At 39.2% G+C, this 26,571-nt stretch overlaps 1 protein-coding gene across 2 annotated transcripts in view; it reads left to right on the top strand.

Annotated features, from left to right (window-relative positions):
• The window catches only part of CPNE3 (copine 3), a 68,550-nt gene that overhangs the window by 5,271 nt on the left and 36,708 nt on the right, over positions 1 to 26,571 (top strand). The window contains exons 1-5 of one of the 2 annotated variants that reach the window (XM_007517350.3): positions 12,315 to 12,453; positions 21,412 to 21,551; positions 21,773 to 21,952; positions 24,073 to 24,147; positions 25,795 to 25,866. In XM_007517350.3, coding sequence (XP_007517412.1) covers positions 21,420 to 21,551; positions 21,773 to 21,952; positions 24,073 to 24,147; positions 25,795 to 25,866 — 459 coding nt within the window. In that variant the 5' untranslated portion in view covers positions 12,315 to 12,453; positions 21,412 to 21,419. Of the gene's footprint in view, positions 1 to 12,314; positions 12,454 to 21,411; positions 21,552 to 21,772; positions 21,953 to 24,072; positions 24,148 to 25,794; positions 25,867 to 26,571 lie in introns of those variants that run through there. The other variant, XM_016185662.2, reaches the window with a different exon arrangement.

Genomic DNA, 26,571 nt, shown 5'->3' with positions numbered 1-26,571 from the left:
TCTGTCTGTGTGTCTTTCTCTATATAAGTAAAACACTTTAGAAGGCAAATGAAGTGACTGGGGAGATACCTCAACTGGCAGAGCATCAGACTTTGATTCCTGAGGTTCTCACTTCTATCCTGAACACCACATGCATCTGAGCTTGTCTCTCTCCTCTCTGCCTTATGTGAACCTCTCATATGTAATTGATAAAATAAATCTTAAAAAAATTGAATAAGATAGTAATTAAAAGTAAGGGATCTGAGGCAGGATATTGTTCAGAAGGGAACACAGGACTTGCATGTTTTAGGCTCCCAGTTTGATCCCCAGCTTCACATATGCTATAGTGGTGCTCTCTGCCTTCTTTCTCTTCTCTCTTTTAATTTCTTTATTGGGGAATTAATGGTTTACAGTCGACAGTAAAATAAAATACAATAGTTTGTACATATGTAACATTTCTCAGTTTTCCACATTACAGCTGAAACCCCACTAAGGTCTTCCTTTGTCTTCCAGGACATGAGCCCTCTCTCTCCCTCACCCCAGAGTCTTTTACTTTACTGCATTACACCATTTCTCTCTCCCTTCTCCCTCTCTCTCTCTCTCTCTCTCTCTCTCGCTCTCTCTCTCTCTCACTCTCTCTCTCTCTCCCTCTCTCCCTCTCTCTCTCTCTGCTTTCATCTCTCTGTCTCTCTCTCTCGCTACTTAAATAAAAGCCCCCAGTTCCCAACTGCAGTGGGAAGCATCATCATCAATGGAGCTGTGCTGCAGATGTCTCTCCTTTATGTCTCTATCTATTTCTCAACCTCAAAAATAAAAAAAAGTTAACAGTGATAGTGGAGTCATGCAGACAGCAAGCTTCAATAATAACTGGTGGGAAAAAAAGGTAAAATATCATTTATGTACATTATTCAAATTCCTAATAAGACAAGCTGATATTCTATATACATTTTGATAAGATTGTAGTAACTATATCTAAGCCAAATATGCTAACTTAAGTGTATTTGAAGTAGCTGGAAGGTTTAGTATTCTTTTGTCAAGGTTGCTTATTTTAATATTTAACAGTTTATCAGAATAAGTCATCATTTTTAAAGACTTAAAAATTAATGTACTGACCAAATTCACAACTCAAAACTAAATGGATAGTATATATAAAAAGTTTTCCTCCCAAAATAAAAAGAAATATTCTAGTGGGGCCAAGTGGTGGCATACCTGGATAAGTGTACCCAGTATAGTGTTCAAGGACCCAGATTCAGACCCCTGGTCCCCACCTGCAGCATGGAAGCTTCTAGAGTGGTGAAGCAGGGCTGGAGGTGTATCTCTGTCTTCCCCCCTTCTCCATTTCTCTCTGTCTTTATCTAATAAATAAAAAAAGAGTTTAAAAAGAAAGACATGTTCTGTATTCATTTTATTAAATCATTGTGCAGTATCCTCTTACGGAGTGAGTGTATTATGTCTTCTTCCTATAAAAGCTGCTAAAGCACTAGTTTGGTTGGAACAGGTCTGTCATTAGGCTACTTGGTTTTCTTTTTTTAAATTTTTTTATATTTATTTATTTATTTCCCCTTTTGTTACTGTTGTTTTTTTATTGTTGTGGTTATGATTGTTGTTGTTATTGATGTACTCCTTGTTGGATAGGACAGAGAGAAATGGAGAGAGGAGGGGAAGACGGAGAGGGGGAGAGAAAGGTAGACACCTGCAGACCTGCTTCACCGCCTGTGAAGTGACTCTGCTGTATACAGGGGGGGATCCTCACAGCCGGTCCTTGCGCTTTGTGCCACGTGTGCTTAACCCACTGCGCTACCGCTGGACTTCCTTATGTTTGTTTTTGTCTTTATCCCTGAAATGTAACTTTGTGAGGGCTGGGATATTTGTTTTGTTCAACATTTTTTAACACCTTAGAATAATGCTTAATTCACAGTAGGTGATCTGTAAATATTTATTGAACAAGTGTTGAGTGAAGTGAATAATACTATTAAATTGTTCTTATATGGGGTATATAAAGAAATTTGTCAGTTAAATAAGCAAACCACCGCAGCTGAAATGTATGTGCTAGCAAGTCGCCCCTAAAGTGATTATTCTTTAAATCAGGAAATCACAAGTATAAACATCTCAACAAATAATCCTTACTCAACAGGCAGACTTTTTAAGTTGAGAGAAAAACAGAAAATAGTGGTGCTTATATTACAGCTTGAGGCTGAAAGAATTTATCACTATTCACCATCAACCAGAGAGGGTCACATAGTGATGGAAAGTGAAATGCCAGTTCTGCCCAGCCAAAAAGAGAAGGACCATATTTTATTTAGAAAGCGTATACTTAAGACTTGGATAATAAGGGCAGTCAGATGGGTGGATTGCTTTGGAGATTCTGGAGGGTGTGAAGTTCTTAAAGTGCTCTCAGTGCTATGAGAACCCCAAGGAACTTTGGTCCCTGGATTGAGATGCTTTCATACCATATTCAGCTTGCCTGTAGCGTAGTTGGCCAACAGCTTTATTGAGTCCTTATAATTTAAAATGTTTTTGTTGAGCATCCTGGAATTTTCTGATTTTTTTTTTTTACTTTATTATTATTATTATTTCCTCCAGGGTTATTGCTGGTGCTCGGTGCCTGCACTACCAATCCACTTCTCCTGGAGGCTATTTTTTCCCTTTTTGTTGCCCTTGTTGTTTATCATTATTGTTGTTGTTGTTGTTGTTATTGCTGTCATTATATTGTTGGATAGGACAGAGAAATGGAGAAAGGAGGGGAAGAAAGAGGGGGAAATAGACACTTGCAGATCTGCTTCACTGCTTGTGAAGCGACCCCCCTGCAGGTGGGGAGCTGGGGGTTCAAACCCGGATCCTTAGGACGTCCTTGCTCTTTGCACCAAGTGTGCTTAACCCACTGTGCTACTGCCCGGCCCCCAATTTTCTGATTTTTATCAATGTAATTTTTGGTAAAAGCTTATTCACTTTGTAGAATACATTTTAGCTAACTTTGTTAAGATCTATGTGTCATAAAGTGAAGCAATACTGACATGTCACTGCTCTTTTATTTATTTTTTTTGGGGGGGAATTAATGGTTTACAATCAACAGTAAAATATAGTCGTTTATACATGTGTAATGTTTCTCAGTTTTCCACATAACAATTCAGCCCCCTCTAGGTTCTCCTCTGCCATCTTGTTCCAGGACCTGAACCCTCCCCACTACCTCAGAGTCTTTTACTTTGGTGCAATATATTTATTTATTTTACCAGAGCACTGCTCAGCTATAGTTTATGGTGGTGCTTGGGATTGAACCTGAGACTTTGGAGCCTCAGTCATGAGAGTCTTTTTGCATAATCATTATGCTATCTACCACCACCCACTCTTTAATTTTGTACCTCACACAGTATACCTATGTTGAGCTATTTATTTGGTAAGCTTACTTTACAATGCATGTAAGTAGCCAAAAGGTTAGAAATGTAATATAACCTGAAATACATGTTTAGTAGACACTTGATCCTGCTATGAATCAGAAAAGATCAATGCAGTGTATTTAATGGTTTCATAGAGAAATTAAAGAGGGAACTAGTAGATTGCTTACTTTGGAGTAATAAAGGCAGATAAAAACTGTACTTTATTTTTAAGGGGTGATGTGTCAACTGTTTAATACTAACACCCACTTCTTCCTTTAATAACATGTCTTGCTTTAAATACAGTTTTTAAATTTATTTTAAATATTTTGTGTATTTTGATAAAGATAAAGAGAAATCAATAGGGAAGGAGAAGGTAGGGAAAAAGAGAGACACCTGCAGCACTGCTTCACCACTAAAGAAGCCTTTTCCCCTATCGGTAGGAACAGGGGCTTTAAACCTGGGTCCTTGTGCGCTATAACATGCACTCAACCAGGTGACCCACTGCCTGACTCCTAATAACACTTTTTAAACAATCCCCATATTCAGTACAATTAAATAAGAAACATAGAACTCTACCTGGAATAAGCCTGAGAAATTATTTAAATTGAGGGTCTACAAAATAGCTCACATGGATAATGTTCCTGTTTTGTTATGAACAACCCAGTTTCAAACCCACACCCACACCCTACCTATGGTGCTGTGGTGTCTTTTCCTTACTTTCTCTCTCTCTCTGTCTCTCTATCTGGGAAATAAAAAAGAAAGAAATTATTTAAATTGATAGACTCAACTTTTAGATTTGACAATTGAAAAAACTGAGGCAGGGGTTGGGCGGTAGCATAGTAGGTTAAGTGCACATGGCGTGAAGTGCAAGAACCGGCTTAAGGATCCGGGCTCAAGCCCCCGGCACTCCTGCGGGGGGGGGGGGGGGGGGCAGGTTTACAGGTGTCTTTCTCTCCCCCTCCCTGTCTTCCTGTCCTTTTGATTTCTTTCTGTCTTATCCAACAACAAAGACAGCAATAACAACAACAATAGTAATCACAACAAGATAAAACAACAAGGGCAACAGAAGGGAAAAAAATAGCCTAGAGGAGCAGTTGATTCGTGGTGCAGGCACCAAGCCCCAGCAATTACCCTGGAGACAAAAGAAAAAAAAGAAAAAAGAAAAAAACTGAGGCACAGAGAAGTTAGACAAGAGGGTTGGGCAGGGGCGCACCAGGTTAAGCACACATAGCTCAGCGCAAGGACCCGCGAAAGGATCCAGGTGCAAGCCCTGGGCTTTCCACCTACAGGGGCGCGCTTCACAAGCGGTGAAGCAGTTCTGCGGGTGTCTTATCTTTCTCCCTCTCTCTACTTCCCCCTCCACCCTCTCTGTTTCTTTCAGTCCTTTCCAATAAAATAAAATAAAATAAAATAAAATAAAATAAAATAAAATAAAGCCACCAGGAGCAGTGGATTTGTAGTGCTGGCACCAAGCCCCAGCCATAACCATGAAGGCAAAAAAAAAAAAAAAAAAAAAAAGGCAATATGCTCACACAACGATATCTGGAACATAAAACTATATGCATGGCTTGTTTTGCTTTCTTGTGATGCAATGACACTGCCTTTAAAAAATTTTTTTTTATTTATTCCTTTTGTTGCCCTTGTTGTTTTATTGTTGTAGTTATTGTTGTTATTGATGTCATCGTTGTTGGATAGGACAGAGAGAAATGGAGAGAAGAGGGGAAGGCAGAGAGGGGGAGAGAAAGACACACTTGCAGACCTGCTTCACCGCCTGTGAAGCGACTCCTTTGCAGGTGGGGAGCCAGGGACTCGAACCATGATCCTTAGGCCCGTCCTCGCGCTTTGCGCCACCTGTGCTTAATCCGCTGTGTTACCTGCTGACTCTGACACTGCCTTTTTCCCCTCCACATTGAAAGGTAAACGAACTTTTCTTTCTTTTTTTTTATTGTATAGAGACAGTCAGAAATTGAGAGGAAGGGGCAGATAGAGAGGGGGAGAGTCAGAGAGATACCAGCAGCACTGCTTCACCACTTGTGAAACTTTTCCCCTGCGGGTGGGGACTGAGGGCTCAAACCTGGGTCCTTGCACATTGTAGCATGTGTGCTCAACTAGGTGTGCCACCACCTCTACCACCCAACCCTGACCTTTTCTTTGTACAGATTCTCTTACGATTCACCTAATTTTTCTATCCCCATTTCTAGCATTCCAGAGTAGGATTAAAAACAAGAAACTTGTGGGCATCACTTTCATACTAAAAACAGGACTACAGGACTGTTTCGGTATAAATTCCTTTAGTGTAAGTATTCTACATTCTACTCCCAGAATCTAGATGTTAAGTCTGGTATATTCTTGAGAATAAATTATGTGGCTGCCCTACAAAATTTCAGCAGTGCCCTCAAGAAGTTCAGAGATGCTGTGACTGTATGTGTGTGTGGAGACTGACTGGAAGAAAATGCTCTTAGCCTTCAGTAATTTGCAATCGAATGTACTATCCTGAAGGGAAACTGCTATGATGTAGGTTCAACTTTCATAAGGGGTCATGATTTTAACTCGTCACATTTTAAGTTAATTTGCTGTGACAGTAACTTCATCATTCAGACTTTTTCATTCAAATTGAGAGACAGTATCAGACATCACAATATCAGAGGAAGTCCCCCATAATCCCCACCTCCTCATGCTAGAGTGGTGCATTGGCTTTCATGGGTGAGAAAGAGCTTCCTCTGGTGCTGTGGTCTGCCTATAGATCTCGGCTGTGCATGTGCCATGTCCTGTGCCCTACTCAGTGTGCTTTTTCTGAAGTCACTTTCTTTATTTCTAAAAGTTTTCTTACTTTTATATGTATGTGCATGTGTGAAAGTGAGAGAAATTGTATCACTGCTCAGTGCTGGCTTATTGGGATACTGGACCTCTGACCTCTAGGGTCTCGGTTATGCTGGCCTTGTGCTCTTCATGTTGAACTATATTTTTAGCCCATCAAGTTACATCTGTAAAAACCCTATTTATGCTTTAGTTACAATTATATTTATAAGTATACCTACATTACTAATAGAAAGATCTTGATAATTCTAGTCTAAATATTCACCATGTTTTTTTTTTCTTTTTTTCTTTCTTTATTGGGAGATTAATAGTTTACAGTCGACAGTAAAATACAATGGTCTGTACACATGTAACATTTCCACATAACAATACAGCCCCCACTAGGTCCTTCTCCACCATCATGTTTCAGGACCTGAACCCTTCCCCCCACCCGAGACTTTTTTTTTTTAATTTCTTTATTGGGGAATTAATGTTTTACGTTCAATAGTAAATACAATAGTTTGTACATGCATAACATTCCTCAGTTTCCCGTATAACAATACAACCCCCATTAGGTCCTCTGTCATCCTTCTTGGACCTGTATTCTCCCCACCCACACACCCCAGAGTCTTTTACTTTGGTGTGATACGCCAGTTCCATTTCAGGTTCTACTTCTGTTTTCTTTTCTGATCTTGTTTTTCAACTTCTGCCTGAGAGTGAGATCATCCCATATTCATCCTTCTGTTTCTGACTTATTTCTTTTTTTTTTTTTTTAAATAATTTATTTCTTTATTGGGGAATTAATGTTTTACATTCAACAGTAAATACAATAGTTTGTACATGCATAACATTCCCCAGATTTCCATTTAACAATACAACCCCCACTATGTCATTCATCATCTTTCATGGACCTGTATTCTCCCCACCCACCCACCCCAGAGTCTTTTACTTTGGTGTAATACTCCAATTCCATTTCAGGTTCGACTTGTGTTTTCTTTTCTAATCTTGTTTTTCAACTTCAGCCTGAGAGTGAGATCATCCCATATTCATCCTTCTGTCTCTGACTTATTTCACATAACATGATGTCTTCAAGCTCCATCCAAGATCGGCTGAAAACGGTGAAGTCACCATTTTTTATAGCTGAGTAGTATTCCATTGTGTATATATACCACAACTTGCTCAGCCACTCATCTGTTGTTGGACACCTGGGTTGCTTCCAGGTTTTGGCTATTACAAATTGTGCTGCCAAGAACATATGTGTACACAGATTTTTTTGGATGGATGTGTTGGGTTCCTTAGGATATATCCCCAGGAGAGGAATTGCAGGATCATAGGGTAGGTCCATTTCTAGCCTTCTGAGAGTTCTCCAGACTGTTCTCCACAGAGGCTGGACCAATTTACATTCCCACCAGCAGTGTAGGAGGGTTCCTTTGACCCCACAACCTCTCCAGCATTTGCTGCTGTTACCTTTTCTGATGTGTGACAGCCTCACAGGAGTGAAGTGGTATCTCATTGTTATCTTTATTTGCATTTCTCTGACAATCAGAGACTTGGAGCATTTTTTCATGTGTTTCTCGGCATTCTGGATCTCTTCTGTGGTGAATATTCTGTCCATGTCCTTTCCCCATTTTTGGATGGGGTTATTTGTTGTCTTGTTGTTGAGTTTGGCAAGCTCTTTATATATGTTGGTTATTAAACTCTTGTCTGATATATGGCATGTAAAGATCTTCTCCCATTCTGTGAGGGGTCTCTTGGTTTGGGTAGTGGTTTCTTTTGCTGTGAAGAAGCTTTTTAATTTGATGTAGTCCCATAGGTTTATATTTGCCTTAGTCTTCTTTGTAATTGAATTCGTTTCATTGAAATGTCTTTAAAATTTATGTGGAAAAGAGTTCTGCCAATATTTTCCTCTAAGTATCTGATAGTTTCTGGTCTAACATCCAAGTCCTTGATCCACTTGGGATTTACTTTTGTATTTGGTGAAATACAGTGCTTCAGTTTCATTCTTCTGCATGTTTCAACCCATTGTTTCCAACACCATTTGTTGAAGAGACTCTGCTTTCCCCATTTAATAGTCTGGGCCCCTTTGTCAAAGATTAGATATCCACAGGTGTGGGGGACCATGTTATTTTTAAATTTTAATTTATTATTATTATTTTCACTTGAACACAGCTCATCTCTGGGTTATGGTGGTACTGAAGTTAGGCATGAAAATCTTTTTGCATAACCAATATGCTATCTCCCCATGCTTCTGACATTATTTTTAAATATCCTATTAATTTATGTCAGGCAGAAATTTATATTTGATAGCCATCAAAAAGACCATAAGGGGATTAATGAAAGAATATTGAGGTTCTACTAACTTAATTGTTGTAGGTGTCAGTGCTCTTTTTAAAAAGTATTTATTTATTCCCTTTTGTTGCCCTTGTTTTATTGTTTTAGTATTATTGATGAAGTTGTTTTTGGATAGGACAGAGAGAAATGGAGAAAGGAGGGGGAGATAGAGAGGGGGAAGAAAGATAGACACCTGCAGACCTGCTTCACTGCTTGTGAAGCCACTCCCCTGCAGGTGGGGAGCCGGGGGCTGGAACCGGGATCCTTACTCGGGTTCTTGTACTTTGCGCCACCTGTACTTAACCCGCTGCGTTACTGCCGGACTCCTTTTTTTTTTTTTTTTTTATTTGTTTTAAAGAGGACATAGTACTATTTTGAACAACATAGTTTGAGAAACACTGCATATGGTGTATACTGCCAAATTGCTAAACCCCATTCCAGCTGTCCTAAGGCTTGATTTCAGTGGAGGTCATGCAGAATGCACTATGGGATCATCGTGAATCATGGTGTTAGAATAAGTTGGAACTTTTGAAAACTTTTAATATTAGCCAGCTTCCTTTTTTTGTAAAGACTTGAAGGATTTGGAGCTATGGGAGTGACTCAGCTGGTAGAAATCTGGGCTTGTTTGTGTGAGGTACTGAGGTCAATCCTTGTTACTACAGGTGCCAGAGTGATGTTTTGATGTATGTATGTAATATACCTATCTTTGTCTTCATCATGCTCCAGGTGGGCTTTTTCAGATGGAGTCAGTTAGACAGAGACATACACAGAGAGGGAAAAAGACCACAGTACCAAAGTCTCCTCCAGTGTAATGGGAGCCGGGTTCAAAGCCAGGTTGTATGCATGGCAGACCAGGTGTGGTATCCAGGTGAATTATTTTGCTGACTCTAAATAAATAAAGGATTTTTAAAAAAGAAACACTAAAGATATTGGTGTGTGGGTACTGATTTCTCCCTCCTAGTCTTTTAAGTTAATTAACTAATTAATTAATTTACTTATTGTGGGAGAGAGAGAAGCAGAGCATTGCTTAGCTCTACCTTTGAGGCTTCAGACGTGCACATTGGTACTCTAACAGGCTAAGCTATCTCCCCAGTTCCCAAATATGAAGTTCTCCTACATAGTTTAGGATTTTTTTTTTTTTTTAAGTTGTCATTGGGTCTTCACTTCCCCAGGGCTTGCTTTTTCAGAAAGAAAGACTGAAAGACACAGAGTGAAAAAGAAAGATAATACAGCACCAAAGGCTCCCCTTCCAGGTGAGCCATCCATCCTGGTAGCTGTTAGGGGATATTTTGTGTTGTTGGTGGTGGCTTTGAGCTGCACCCCCCCCCCCCCAAACCATCAACTACATTCTGCTGGAACTTAAATAAACCCTTCTGAGAGGATTTAGGGAAATTAGAAATTATCTATAGTCATGGATGACTACTTTAGCAATTAATTTTGAATCTATTTCAGAGTTTCTTTTAGTAGCCCAAGAAGCTTTTTATAAACATGGATAAGAAGGATCCTTCATGTCTTAATATTTAATAATAAGCTACTAATACTGAGATAATTGATTAAAATAGTTGAATTGTTAATAAAATAGTTGCTATAATTCATAGAACATCTAATATGTGCTGAGAATACTACAAACCTACAATTGAGAGTTTAATTTTTAAAGTATATATGTATATATTTAAATTTTTTTGTCCTTTTAAATTGTTTTTGTAGTTATTATTGTTGTTGTTGGGTAGGACAGAGAGAAATGGAGAGAGGAGGGGAAGACAGAGAGGGGGAGAGAATGATAGGCACCTGCAGATCTGCTTCATCACCTGTGAGGCGACTTTCCTGCAGGTGGGGAGCCGGGGGCTCGAACCGGTATCCTTACCTGGGTTCTTGCACTTTGCGCCACATGCACTTAACCTGCTGCGCTACCGCCCAACCCCCCTAATTTTTTTTTTTTTTTTGTATTCTCTTATTTATTTGATAGAGACAACCAGACACCCAGAGGGAATGGGGTGATAGGGAGAGAGACAGAGCCCTGCTTCCCCCTGCTTTTCCCCTGGTTGCGATGTTTAATATTTCTAGGGGTTATTATCATTTCAGAGACGAAATAGTTAAAGTAAGAAATTTTCTAGTAAGGGGCCTGGGGAGATAGCATAATGGTTATGCAAAGAGACTTTCATGCCTAAGGCACCAAGGGTCCCAGGTTCAATCCCCAGCATCATCAGAAATCAAAGGTGAACAAGTTCTCAGATGTCTCTCTCTCTTTTAAAAAAAATATTATCTTTTATTTATTTGATAGAGACAGCCAGAAATTGAGAGGAAGGGGAGATAGAGAGGGAGAGAAACAGAGACACTGGCAGCACTGCTACACCACTTGTGAAGCAACCCCTCCTCCCCACAGGTGGGGACCAGGGGCTTGAACCCAGGTCCTTGTGCATTGTAACATGTGTGCTCAACCAGGTGTGCCAACACCCAGCGTCTGTCTCTCTCTTTCTCTTTTTACATTTTTTTGAAATTAATTATTCACTATCTTTATAATTTACTTATTGGATAGAGACCACCAGTAATCAAGAGGGAAGGGGGTGATAGAGAAGGAGAGAGACAGAGAGACACCTGCAACACTGCTTCACCACTTGCCAAGCTTTCTTCCTGCAGGTGGGTACAGGGGGCTTGCACATTGTAACATGTGCACTCAACCAGGTGTGCCACTACCCAGCCCCTGTCTCTCTTTCTCTATCTGTACCTTTCACTCTGTATCTCTCTTATATATCTTAAAATATATAAATAAAATTTAAAAAAGAAAATAAATTTCTAAAATAAAAGAGAGAGAGAAAATTTCTAGTAAGTAAAGTTTTCTATCCTCCTTCTCATTGGAGTGTAAAATACCAGCAATCATTCTGGTTTGTTTTTGCCTCCAGACTCTTGCTGGGGCTTGGTGCTGGCACTCTGAAGCCACTGCTTTTGGAGGCCATTTTTTTCCATTTTATTGGATAGGACAGAGAGAAATTGAAAAGGGAAATGTTCCCCACTTGTGAAATGTTCCTCCTGCAGGTGGGGATCCAGGGGGCTCAATACCTGGGTCCTTGTGCAGGTCCTTGCTACTTAGTACTATGTGTACTTAACTGGGTGTGCCACCGCCGGTGCTCAAGAATAATTCTGTATTTGCACGTGCATTTCTCCGCCGGGCCGTTTATCCTAGCTATATCTCCAATTTTCTATATCCAAGGGACACAAAACATTTATTTCTCATATCACAAAAGATAGCCTATTAGTCTTTCAGAAACTGTATATCCTGTTGTAGATGACTGCATAGAAATGAAATGAAGGGGTGGGGGTAGATAGTATAATGGTTAGGCAAAGAGACTTTCATGCCTGAGGCTCCAGAGTCCTGGGTTCAATCCCCTCCCCCCACCATAAGTCAGAACTGAGCAGTGCACTGGTTAAAAAAAAAAAAAAGAAATGAAAAGAGCATCTTCATGAATGTTGCTATTATAAAAATTCCAGACCTTTATATTTATTAGATTTCCTCCATTTACTATGCAATCACAATGTATTTAAAGTTATTTTCAGGGAAGAGTGCTGCTGCTAAAAGAGGAAATTTGTTTCCTGGTAGCTATGCGGTAATGTGACTGTCAGCAATTCATTAAATAACTGGCATGTTACAGGGGAAAATACTCTTCTGATGTGCTGTGCTCCTTTGCTATAAAACCAGCTTGTTACACATCTATTATCTACATTCCCTGTTCTATTATTCTTACTCTTGGAAATTTGATGACCTTTAAAGTGCTGGTAGTATTTTTATGGAACCTTAGAAATCCTTGCTCATTCTAAATTTACCCACTGGGTAGACCTGGATACTACCAACAAACAATGTACAAGTGTCTGAATGGCCTTCTACAAAAGAAAAAGAAAAAAAAAAAACCAACATGTTCTCTATAAATTCCATGTTGGATATGAAAAACAAGACTTACAGCAATTTCCAGATTTACAGGTTTACATACATTTGTTTTTATTAATGAGGAAATGTATACTCAGAGTGGAAATAACTTATATGTAATCATGCAGATGTAGTATTCACCCCCTGTACACATTATTCCAAATTTGGTATTCTCTCTATATTATAGTAACCTGTTAATATTAATTCAATAGAAATTAAAACAAGGGGTTTAGTGTGGGGTGGACAATATATGAGAAATAATGGAGTGGCATAATAGAAATACATGAAATATGGGATAGAAGCTTCTACCAAACCTTGGAGACAGGTAGTACTAAATTTAAAAAGAAAAAAGCTTTTGAACTTTATTTCCATAAGGCATTATTTAAAAGTATGGATTCATTTACTCATCACAACAACTATGGGGTAGCAACAGCTCTTATTTTATAGATGAGGAAATCAAAAAGAAACAGAGGTAAGGGCTGTTGGCAAAGGTCACTCATGAAATGAGGACTAGGATCTGCATGAGAACTGACTGAGGCAGTCTAATTCCATAGCCTGTGATACGGGGCATTGAAGATGTGACAACACAAGGAAGTTTGCTTCAGGCTAGACATTGTTCATGTAAAATTGGAAAAAGGTAATTGTGTTTTTTTTTTTTTTTGTAACTTTTAAAAAATTTACTTATATCATGGAAATATTGACAATATCATAGGATAAGAGGGGTACAGTTCCACACAATTCCCACCACCAGAACTCTGTTCATTATCCCATCCCTTCCCTTGAAAGCTTTCCTATTCTTCATTGCTCTGGGAGGATGGACCCAGGATCATTATGGGATACAGAAGGTGGAAGGTCTGGCTTCTGTAATTGCTTCTCCACTGAACATGGGCATTGGCAGGTCGATCCATTCTCCCAGCCTGTCTCTCTTTCCCTAGTGGGGCAGGGCTCTGGGGAAGCAGGGCTCCAGGACACATGACACCTGCCCAGGGAAGTCCGGTTGGCATCATTGTAGCATCTGGAACCTGGTGGCTGAAAAAGAGTTAACATATGAAGCAGAATAAATTGTTGACTAATTATGAACCTAAAGCCAAGAATATTGCAGATGAAGATTTGGAGTCTCCATTTTGGAAAAATCTAGTAGGTCTATTTTAGGTATATCCTAAGAAGCCCATGACTTTACAAGTTTTTGCCTGAGTCTGACATCTAGTATGCAGGTGGACTCATGTTATTGTCTGGGGAGATGGTGTCATAGTTGGAAAAAAGACTAGAAAGCTGCATCAGGGAAGAGAGTAGCTCCCAAATATAGGAAAAGTATATGAATAGTGTTAACTGTATGTCCCATCGGTTTGATCTGGGGCCCATATTCAGCACAAGAGCATATGTAACCTCTGCATCCCTGTAGGTCTGAGCTGGCATTCTGTGGTCATGGCTAGGAATATTCCAGGCTGTATTAATTTCAGGATTCATCTTCTTTGGGTAATAGGTAGAGTATGTTGTCCAACCTCCCTTTGGGGAATGGAACATGCCCTACTATTGTTGATCCAAATTGAGAGCAAGGTCCCATGGGGCCCCACAAAGGGGTCCATTATGTTGTTCCTAATGTAGATGACTAGTGACAGTAGAGATAGGGATCTGTTAGAGGTCTAGGCCCATTACATCTGTGTGGGATCCCAGGACTCCCTGAATAGGACCCCAGGTAATGGGGTGGACTGATAGTGACTAAAGAGTCATCATTAAAGTGTGCCAGTCTCTTTCTCTTATTCATCTATTGTAGTCCTTACTTTGTCTGACAAGGTTAGCTTTGGAGTGATTGAGGGATATATAATAGGAGGTATCTAGGTCTATTTTTTTAGGTACTTTATGGTGTTGTTTTGGGTCTTTCTACTTGCTTGCTACATTTATTGACTCACTGCAAACTATTGCGCACCTTTGATTTAAGGTACATGTTTTCCCCTAACTTATGGATACGTATACATATGCCCTATCTCATGGGTCCTTTTTTTGTTTGTTTGTTTGTTTTTATTTTCCCTTTTGTTGCCCTTGTTTTATTGTTGTTGTAGTTATTGTTGTTGGCTTTGTTAGATAGGACAGAGAGAAACAGAGGAGGGGAAGACAGAGAGGGGGAGAGAAAGACACCTGCAGACCTGCTTCACCGCCTGTGAAGTGACTCCCCTACAGGTGGGGAGCCAGGGCTTGAACCAGGATTCTTGCTGGTCCTTGCGCTTTGTGCCATGTGCGCTTAACCTGCTGCACTACCGCCAGACACCCCCTATATCTAGGTTTTGAGTTTTGTTAAGGGGTGTACCATCTGAACTGGATTTAAGGAGTTCTATGAGCTAGAAAAGGTCTCACCAGAGTAATGAAGCTGAAGGGCTGACAATCCACGCCTGAAGTCTGTGGACACAGTCTGAAGTGAAACATGCCAAGGTGGTACTGGTTGCATTGATTGGGTTAGGATAAGCAGATGCTGTATTTGTTGGTATGAACTGAGAGAAACTTTCAGGAAAGTGAGCCCCACTCAAGAGGTTCCAGGACTGTGAGGGATAATGGGCTTTATAGAAAAAGGGGAAGGTTCTTGCTGTCCTAGGGTTTAAGAAGACAATATATAGTTATTGCAATAACAAAATTATTTGTCAATTGAGTTTTAATTTTGAAAATCCCATTGTTAGGATTTGCTGTATCAGACTAGACCTCACCATAATTTATGTCCTTTTAAAAATATTTATTTATTTTTCTTTTTGCTGCCCTTGTTGTTTAACATTGTTGTGGTTATTGATGTTGTCATTGTTGGATAAGACAGGGAAAAATGGAGAGAGGAGGGGAAGATGGAGAAGGGGAGAGAAAAACAGACACCTGCAGACCTGCTTCACCGCCTGTGAAGCGATTCCCCTGCAGGTGGGGAGCCAGGGGCTCGAACCGGGATCCTTAGGCCGGTCCTTGCACTTTGCACCACATGCGCTTAACCCGCTGTGCCACCGCCCAACTCTCAATTCATGTCCTTTTTTAAAAATATTTATTTATTCCTTTTTGTTTCCCTTGTTTTATTGTTGTAGTTATTGATGTAGTTATTGTTGGATAAGACAGAGAGAAATGGAGAGAGATGGGGAAGACAGAGAGGAAGAGAAAGATAGACACCTGCAGACTGGCTTCACCGCCTGTGAAGCGTCTCCCCTGCAGGTGGGGAGCTGGGGGATGGAACCGAGATCCTTACGCTGGTCCTTGTGCTTTGTGCCACCTGCGTTTACCTCACTGCGCTACCGCCCAACTCCCAATTTATGTCCTTTTATGCTATTTACATATAGCTGTATCTTATAAAGTAACACCACCAGTTGTTTCTGTTCTCCCGGGTCTAGCTTTTAGGAGATTTAATATTTCAAAGAACAAGTCATTATTAGAAATGTATTAACAATTTGCGCCCACTGTTAAAATTCAATCTGATTACCAATTTGAAGTTTTAAGTGCTTAGACTGAAGTAGCATATACTCAGAGCTATGGTCTATTCATCAAATAGTTTGAGATATCCGATCCATTTTTCCCCCTCTCATATTAATTAAATAGTGATTTATGAGACTATAAGTTAGTAGGAGTGTATATTAACACCATTCCCACCACCAAAGGTCTTTGTCCCTCCCCCTTCCCCTTCCCACCTTTCCCCCCCAGTGAAGCTGAACACCTACCCTTACCCTCCACCCAGAGATTTTTACTTTGGTGCTGTGCTCCAAACTCAGTCAGATTCTGCTTTGAGTTTCCCTTTCTGTTCTTCTTTCTCAATTTCTGTTGATGAGTGGGATCATCTCATACTCTTCTTTGTCTTTTTGACTTAGCTCACTTAACATAATTCCTTCTAGCTCCATCCAAGATGGATCAGAGAAGGTGGGTTCATTGTTCTTAATAGCTGAGTAGTATTCCATTATGTATACATACCACAGCTTTCTCAGCCATTCAGCTGTTATTGGGCACCTGGTTTGCTTCCAGGTTTTAGCTATTATGAATTGTGCTATGAATATAGGTGTACACATATCTTTTTTGGTTGGGTGTTATGGAGTCCTTAGGATATATCCCTTGGAGAGAAATTACTGGGTCATATGGGAGGTCTATTTCTAACCTTGTGAGAATTCTTCAGACTGCTCTTCATAGAGGTTGGACCAGTTTACATTCCCTCCAGCTGTGTAGGAGGGTTCCTTTGTCCCCACAATTTCTCCAGCATTTTTTTTGTCTTTTTAACCAGAGCACTGTTCAACTCTAGCTTCTGGTGGTGTGGGGGATTGAACCTGAGACTTTGAAGCCTTAGGTGTAAGAATTTTTTTGCATAACCATTATGCTATCCACCCCCACCCAAAGGTAACTGGGTATAAGGATGGGGATAAGAAGTGTAGGTGGGGGAATACTGGATGCTAAGAAGTAAATTAATTCCATGGTCAAGAGGTTACAGAGCCTGAAGGGATGCTCATTGTTCACCAGTGGAAAAAGAGGTGGAAAAGAGATCAGGAATGGAAAAAAAATCTCTGGAAAAGATAGTGAGGATGAGACCTCCTCATGAACTTTGTGGATGTGAATAACTTTAGCCTAATTGGCCCATTGCTTCTGTATTTTGTGGTATCTATTCTCTCCTACTAGTTTCTTTCCTTCTTATATTTTTAACACATTTTCTTTTTCATATATCAAAGTAGAAAGAAATGGTGATTGTACTCACACCATTGTAGTAATTTCTAACACTTCAAAAAAAGAAATAGCCAATCTGTGTTGGATGGTGTGAAGGCTTGATCATTTTGATGCTCAAGTCTGTGTCCTGTGCACTAGACAGTGAAGAGACATTATCATGTTAGAGTGCTATGAGTTCAAGACAACTGTAATTTGAAGAAGTTTGACACAAGTGACTTTTTCAAGTCAGTCATTGTGTCTAGTGAAACTCAGTTTGAGAATTTACAGAATTCCCTTTATCAGTCACTCACTAAGACTTCCAGCCTGGCCCTCTGACATTCTAAACTTGTCCCCTACTTATCCAGTTTGTGTCTTCACTTGCATCTTAACTTCTTTTTTTTTTTTTAAATTTTTTATTTAAGAAAGGATTAGTGAACAAAAACATAAGGTAGGAGGGGTACAACTCCACACAATTCCCACCACCCAATCCCCATAACCCACCCCCTCCCATGGTAGCTTTCCTATTCTCTATCCCTCTGGGAGCATGGACCCAGGGTCGTTGAGGGTTGCAGAAGGTAGAAGGTCTGGCTTCTGTAATTGCTTCCCCGCTGAACATGGGCATTGACTGGTGGGTCCATACCCCCAGTCTGCCTCTCTCTTTCCCTAGTAAGGTGGGTCTCTGGGGAAGCTGAGCTCCAGGACACATTGGTGGGGTCTTCAATCCAGGGAAGCCTAGCCAGCATCCTGGTGGCATCTGGAACCTGGTGATTGAAAAGAGAGTTAACATATGAAGCCAAACAATTTGTTGAGCAATCATGGATCCCAAGCTTGGAATAGTGGAGAGGAAGTGTTAGGGAGGTACTCACTGCAAACTCTAGTGTACTTCTGCTTTCAGGTATATATTTTGTAGCAAACCATAACAAAGGGACTTTTCAAAGTTAACCCAATTAACAAATAATGTGATGATAATATTAACTGTCGATTGTCTTTTTGAACCCTAAGACAGCAGGAACCTCACATCTTCACTATAGAGCCCCTACTTCCCCCAGTACTGGAACCCTTGGATAGAGCCCACTTTCCCGTATGCATCTTAACTTCTTTCCTGCTTCTGTGCTTTCTTCCTGCTTCATTTGTTTAAGTGGAAACTTTAAAATCTCACGCCCAACACTCACCTACATGGTTCTTTGTCTGCTTAAGCATATAAAATGACAAAAAAAAATTTCTGATTTCATAGATAGCTTTACAAAAACCTTGGGTAAAGGATTTAGCAGGCAAACTAGGGATCTGTGAATTGTGTTGCTTATTAAGGAATAATCTGCCCAGGTGGGAAGCAGTATTGTTTTTAAAAAACAATTTCTAGTTTCTACAAAGACTAGCAAACCTACCTCATAATTTTCAGTGTCCTTTACTTTAAGGTATCTTAAATGCTAGTATTGATTTTGAGACACATTGAGAATTGCAAGAATCTGTTAGAATCATTAAAGGGTTTTTGTAAGATCTGAATTGTTTTTTGATCTTGCCGAAGGGTTTTTTAATAGTACTTGTTATTTCATAAATGATTAGGCATTTTGTACTGCACAGAAGTCCTCCATAAATATAATAGGGTGGGGAGAAGACAAGATTTAGTTCACCCAGGAAGCGATTACCGTATACCATACATGAGGCACTGAGTTTGGGTGCTGAAACCCCAGGGGAAGACCACAGCATCAGAGGACGCTCAGTGGAGGGTGGAGCCTTATTGTTATGCCTCTCCTTTTCTCTCTCTCCCTTCTCTCTCTCTTTTCCTTTATGTAAAAGTGTAAAGGTTGCCCATGGAGAAATAGAATCATGCATGCACGAGGGCTTATAATGTGCACACGCAGAAAAAGGAAGTAAATATAACAAAATGATAAATGGATTTGTTACTGTTGTGCTGGAATTCTCAGTGGAGGGCAAAAGAAATTAAATATTCTATATACAAAGGATGTTGCCAGCACTTCTGGGAGAGAAGATTCATTCTTTCCTGATTGATTTCTTTGCCCTGATACTGTGAACTTCCACTTTACTTTAAACCTTGGAGTGTCTTCCAGCTGGGGAGTGCAGCTTCTGTTTCCTCTTCGTTGTAACACTGCAGTATCTTTCTTGTTTTGGGTATAAGGAGAAAACAACTTATCCTCAAGGGTACATGACCTCTGCAGGCCAGCCCCTACATACTCCACTCTGTCTCCAGTCCTTTTATATGTTGTTTGGAGGTTGAGGCAAGGAGGGGTGAACAGAAGTAGAGCTAACTCCAGGATTTCTTTGCAAGTCGTGAGGAAAAATGAGACATGCTTTTTTGCTACATATTTTCTGGGTTTGCTAATCTTGTCTGTACATTAGAATCATCCAACTAGGAGATAGCCTGGTTGTACCCTAAACCAAACAGATTAAATCTGTGTGTGGGGATTTTGGCATCAGTAAACTCCCCATTTGATTGGAATAGGTGGATTGAGAGTCACGGATTGTCAGATGTCTGGCCTCGAGGTGATGGAAGGAGTATCTGAGGTCTTTTATTGCTTTCAAAGGACTCTTTACTGAAATTCTTTGAAAACTGCAAACATTTTCTATTTTAATTTTATTCATGATTTAATATTGATTGACAAAATTACATGTCAACAGGCAGGCGTATAATTCCATACCTTTCTCAGCACCAGAGTTCTGAATCCCCTGTCCCTCCTTTGCAAGCCACAGCAGTTCTGCTAAGGTTGCAGACATGGGTTAACTATCATCTCTACAACTATCTGTCTACATTTGTACATACTTGCCCCCCTTTTCTTCCAGGTCCAGTTCTCTCTTCCCTTCCAAACCACACATAACCCTACTACTACATCTAAATGTCACTCACCATTTCTTCTTCTCTCTGTGGGTCCTTGATGGAGTTAGAGTCAGAGCCCTCTTATCCACTTCCTCCTATCACTTCTCCCCCTCTGGGAGTATGGATCAAAATTGTTTTGGGGGTGCAGAAGATAGGAGCTCTGGCTTCTGTAATTGATTTTCTGGACATGGGCATTGGTAGATGGATCCATACACCCCCAGCCTGTTTCTATCTTTCCTGAATGGGCTAGAGCTCTGGGGAGGATACAATGGTGAGGTTGTCTGCTCAAAGAAGTCAGAATGGAGTCATGGTAATATCTGCAACTTGGTGTCTGGAGGGTGGCAGGACATAAAGTGAGACAAAATGGTTAACGAACAGGAACCAAAAAGTAGGAACAGAAAACTGCCGACATTTTACTCAGGATCTTGTTACATAAATAGTGTTGAACCTTGACTAGCACAGGCTTTATGTGGGGATCTACTTATACTCAAGTTCTTAAAATTTTTCCTTTCTAGTTCCACATTTTTGGGTTTATTCCATCATGATTGTTATTTAACCAAATCTACAGATGTCTATGAAATGGTATATAAAGAAGGTAAACAAAGAGTGATTGTCAATTTCCACTGTCAGGAGGTATTTGCTTTCTGCCCCATAAAGTTGTTTGAGAGTCAACTATACAAATAGAATGGTGCGGGAGTTGGGCGGTAGTGCAGCGGGTTAAGTGCAGGTGGCACAAAGCACAGCGTCTGGCGTAAGGATTCCGGTTCGAGCCCCCAGCTCCCCACCTTCAGGAGAGTCGCTTCACAAGCCATGAAGCAGGTCTGCAGGTGTCTTTCTCTTCTCCTCTCTGTCTTCCCTTCCTCTCTCCATTTCTCTCTCTCCTATCCAACAACGACAACAATAATAACTACAATAAACCAACAGGGGCAACAAAAGGGAATAAATAAATAAATAAATATTAAAAAACAAAATGGAGCTTATAACTCTATTTTGTAGCAGAATGCCATTCTTATCTTGATTGAAGGATGAAGATTGTACTTGGATTTTTCTGAATGGCAAACTTCATGTAAAGAGAAGAAAAAAAATTAATGTCTTATTCATCTTCTGAAAGTTACATTTTATTTGTCCTCATATAGTAAATGTACTTTATCCTGTCAAGAAAAAAGTTGATTGAATAAATATCTGGATACACATAAAAAAAAGTCTGATGCTACTAATTTCAGTCTGTTATCCTATCCTGACAATTTGTCTTAAATATTGCACTATTTTATTGGGAATGCCTATTCTTCTTTTTAAAAATTTACTTATTGGATAGAGACAGAGAAATCAACAGGAAGAGGGAAGTAGAGAGGGAGAAAGAGAGACATTGGCAACACTGCTTCATGGGGTAGGGAGTGGGGAGACCCGGGCCTTGAACCCAAGGCCTTGTGATTACAACACGTGCTATCTACCAGCTGTGCCACTGCACTGTCGGTGGAATGTATGCTATTCTTAGAGGCAACATTTTATTGACTTTCTCCTTTTCTTGATTTTCTCAGCTCAAGAGATGGCTGCCCAGTGTGTCACAAAGGTGGAGCTGAATATTTCCTGTGACAATCTTTTGGATAAGGATGTAGGGTCAAAGTCAGACCCTTTATGTGTGCTGTTTTTGAATACCAGCGGTCAGCAGTGGTACGAGGTAATGTTAAATACTACAGATATAAAAGCAATTACTTTTTTTATTCTGTAAAGAGTTTTCTAATTGTTAAAAATAATAAAACCATTTAATTTGCAAGTGCACTTTTGAGGACAGGTGTGCTCTTTATTGTGAAAATTTTCATACTCATGTAGAAACTTAATATGAAAAGCTCAGTACACCTTTGATCTGAAAAAAAACTTTTGTTTTGGGTGTGGGTATAGGTTGAACGCACAGAAAGGATTAAGAATTGCTTGAGTCCCAAATTTTCGAAGAGATTTATTATTGACTACTATTTTGAAGTGGTTCAGAAATTGAAATTTGGCATTTATGACATCGACAACAAGACTATTGATCTGAGTGATGATGACTTCTTAGGAGAATGTGAATGTACCCTTGGACAAGTAAGTATAAACTGTTCTGCTATATTTTTCCTAAGTGTTAACCAAAGACTGGGTATTTTTTTGGTAAATGAGTAGGTATACTTTTAAAGTTGAAAAGTAGGTAATCACTTTAATGTCCATATATGTATGGTATCTGAACATTATAGAATGTATCTTATTTGTCTTAAGGGAAGGAACTATGCATCTGATCTAAGCCTGTTTGTTGTTGTGTTTGAGTTAGGTATGTTTTACTAAACATTTCTAATTTCTAAGGAGAGATCAAGGTCATATCTGTATAGATTGTAGAAGATTTCAGGAGGAGGAATCATTTTGTTTTCAGTGGGTGACATTTATTGCCCAGCTTTGTTTTCTATGGGTTGATTTTTCCATGTTGACTTGTTTGATGGGTATAGCATTACCTACATCTCAAAGAAAATACAGAACTTTCTTTCTAAAACTTTGATAAATAATATTAAGGAGAAGGGCTGGGTAGTGGTGCTCCTGCTTGAATGCATGTACTACAATGTACAAGGACCCAGGTTCAAGTCACCGGTCCCCACCTGCACGGGGAAAGCTTTGCAAGTGGTTAAGCAGTGCTACAGGTGTCTCTTTGTCTCTCTTCCTCTTATCTCCCCTTTCCTTCTCGATTGCTGGCTGTCTCAAGCCAATAACTAAAGATAATAATAAAAAAAAAAGAAATAAAAATTAATATTAAGGAGAAAAAATATAAATATTTTTTCATGGAAAAATTCGTAGTGTAGCTAACATTGAAGTGAATTTATTAAGTATATTTAAGAATATGTATGACTACTTAACTTGTATTTTACTATTTTAATAAAAATGATATTTTATAGGGGTATTTATTGAAATTACGTGCCAGTTGCAAACATTGAACAGCTTTTTAAAAAAGATTTATTTATATTTATTTATTTTGAATAGAAACAAGAAGTTGAGAAGGAAGGGAAGACAGAGACACCTGCAGCACTGCTTCACTGCTTGTGAAGTTTCCCCCTTGCAGATGTTGGATTAGGGGCTTGAACTTGGGTCCTTGTGCACTATAATGTGTGCATACAACTAGGTGTGCCACCGCCCAGCCCCTAAAGATTTATTTTAATTTATTTATATTTTTTAAATCTTTATTTGTTGGATAGACACAGTCAGAAATTGAGAGTGATAGAGAGGGAGAGAGATAGAGAGACACCTGCAGCCCTGCTTCACCAGTCATGAAGCTTCCCCCTGTAGGTAAGGACCAGGGACTTGAACCTGGCTCCTTGCATACTGTAACATGTATGCTCAATGAGGTTCACCACCACCCAGTCCCTAAGATTTATTTATTTGCACCTATGACAGAATTTCACATGAGATAGGGAGAAAGAGAGAAAAGCCAGAACATCACTCCACTACATGCAGTGCTGATTGGAATCAAATCAGTAGTTTCAGGCATATGAGTCGAATGCCATTTCCACAGCTGCAGTGTTGAACAGTCTTTATTCAGTGTTATGAGGCTCCACCTTTTAGTTATTGACTCAGAGGTTAGTGTGTGTTTTGGGAATCTGACCCTTTTTTACTCTTCAAGGAAGAGGTTACTTTGAAATAGTTGATTAAAAAAAAAAGGCAGGGAGATTTTATCTGCCAGGATTGGCTCCATAGAAATCCTTTCCAGGGAGTGGGGTGGTAGCACAGCAGGTTAAGCACATGTGGCTCAAATTTCAAGGACCAGCATAAGGATCCTGGTTCAAGCCCCCAGCTCCCCACCTGCAGGGGCGTCACTTCACAAGTGGTGAAGTAGGTCTGCAGGTGTATGTCTTTCTCTCTCCCTCTCTGTCTTCCCCTCCTCTCTCCATTTCTCTCTGTCCTATCCAACAATGATGACATCAATAACAACAATAATAACTACAACAATAAAACAACAGGGGCAACAAAAGGGATTAAATAAATAATAAGAAATTATTTTAAAAAAAAGAAATCCTTTCCAGTGGGTTTTATGTATGTAAATTAAAAAAAAAAACTTTAAATCTTTAAAGAGTAGATTTAATTTTTCCATTTCTTAATGACTAAATAAACTTTATAGTAAACTTCTTTTGGAAACATTCAATTAAAAAATTGTAATAGTTCTTTGTATCACTTTCCAATTTTAATAGATTGTTTCCAGTAAGAAGCTAACTCGACCACTGGTGTTTAAAAATGGCAGACCTGCTGGGAAAGGAAGCATTACGGTAACAATTAGACTTTCATCTTTTGCTTCAAAAGAACTTGTGGTCCGGGAGGTGGCACGGTGGTAAAACATTGAATTCTCAAGCATGAGGTCCCAAGTTCAGTCCCCGGCAGCACATGTATCAGAGTGACGTCTGGCTCTTTCTCCTCCTGTTTTTCTCATTAATAAAGAAATAAATTCTGAAAAAAAAAATAAAAAAGAACTTGTCTCAAAGGACATATAGTCTAATAGAGCATACTGACACTGTTTATTATCAGCCATAACAGTTTTTTCAAGTGGATCCTAAATGTTGTCCTCCAGTCATTCTTAATTTATAGTAAACATACATTTATTATGCCAAAGGAAGGGAAATATGTAGTGTTGGGAATCACTTTGAATTTTCAAATTACCCAAAGAGCCTGGAGTATCTTGGTCATTGATTCTATCCAAGGAGAGGTAAATTCCCAATTAGACACTATTTTATAAACTGAATGGATCAGTTTGACTGACTTCACACTAAGCATAGTCCCAAGTCCCTCATTATGACAGAAGCTTTGCATGAGGAATTTTATTCCAGATGGATTTTATAATAGGATGTGGTCTTTGAACCCCTCAACTCTTAACCTTATCTTTCTTGTGGTGGCACTCTGCTGCCCTTCTTCCCACTCAGATTTTCCATCACTGATTACCGGCCCTATGACTTTATCCTATTTGAATACAATGTCTCCATAAAATACCCTATCTTGGGAGTCGGGCGGTAATGCAGCATGTGGTGCAAAGCCCAAAGACCGGAGTAAGGGTTTTGGTTCGAGCCCCTGGCTCCCCACCTGCAGGGGAGTCGCCTCACAAGTGGTGAAGCAGGTGTCTGCAGGTGTCTATCTCTCCCCCTCTCTATCTTCCCCTCCTTTCTCGATTTCTCTCTGTCCTATCCAACAACAATGACATCACTAACAACAACAATAAAACAACAAGTACAACAAAAGAGAATAAATAAATATTTTTTAAAAATCTTATCTTTTTAGTGTTTCTATTTAGGTAGTCATTTCCTAGAACAACGATTTTCTAACTTTAGTTCTTCTTGAGAGTGAAAGTTCACCTAGAGAGCCTTGTCTGAAGGTTGTTGTGATTTTTCAAACACATTTAGAGCACCTGTCTTGCTTCATTTTAAGTTGCCTGAGCACAAGAATATTTTATTTATTGAGAATTTGATTTCTGTGGGGGCAAGGAACAGTGTCAGTTGGGACCATGCTAGTCTCTAATGTATTTTTAAGTAGAGTAAGTTGTCCATCTTATAGGATAAACGATATTGATCTGATATTTCAGTTCCAAATGTTTTCTTGGTGTGGTCTATACATACTTCTGTGTATTTGGAGATTTTAACTAGTGCTATGAAGTCTTCCAGGAATTTCAGCTTTTTATTACAGTAGAGAAGATCCGTATGGGTAACAATTAAGGCATAATGCAGACAACATATTTTGTGAAAATTTTTGCCTATTACTCTCAAAGTGAGTAACTAAAGATCTTTCATTATGGTAACATATAATTAAACATGTAATAATTCATTTATATTAATATATATTTTATGTAATATTATATATTAAATAATTTGTATGCTTTCAAGTATATCAGAATCCCTATATCTTTTAACATTGACCATATCAACTTACAGATTTCAGCTGAAGAAATAAAGGATAACAGAGTGGTCTTGTTTGAAATGGAAGCAAGAAAATTAGATAATAAGGTAGGTTGGTAATTCAGATTTCAACAAGGATGTCATGCTTACCTCACATTGGTTACTTCTGGAGAAAATAATAATAAGTTAATTTTCTGAACTCCATCATTTGAATACTAATTACTTCCAAATTCTGCTTCTCTCTTTTTCTCCATGTGTTTGATTGAATTACCAGATTAAGGAAAAAGGCAAGGAAGTCCATGCTTCATTAATTGCAAATTTTCCTCTTTGCTTCAAACTTCATTATGTTTAATGAAGACTGAATGTCAGGATATAACAAAAAAACAGAAATCTTCAATCAATTTAGTATATAGTGTGCATAAACTAATGTAATCCTTTGAGTAATTTTTGTACTTAGCTCTACAATCTAATATTTGTCAACATTTGCATTTATGTTACCATTTAGTTTGCAAGAACATTAAACTAATGATGGACTTTATTTTGAAAAAATATATATAAGCATATACAACAATAGAATATTATTTTTTAAAAATTCTGTGGCATTTTAGAGGTGGCACAATGAATAAAGTGTTAGACTCTTGGAAATAGAATCCCCAGTTTTATCCCTGGCATGCATGTGCCAGAGATGACCTTTGCTTCTCTCTCTATCCCACCCCCAGTAAATAGGGACAGGGAGGGAGGACACAAAGTGAAATGTGGACTGGGCATGGTGTATTGTATCAAAACAAAAGATTCTGGTGAAGGAGAGGGGGA

This window comes from Erinaceus europaeus, chromosome 1, assembly GCF_950295315.1.
Source record: "Erinaceus europaeus chromosome 1, mEriEur2.1, whole genome shotgun sequence".
Taxonomy (NCBI): Eukaryota; Metazoa; Chordata; class Mammalia; order Eulipotyphla; family Erinaceidae; genus Erinaceus; species Erinaceus europaeus.
Note: the sequence above shows the minus strand (reverse complement) of the source record. Positions and strands in the feature narration are given on the sequence as shown.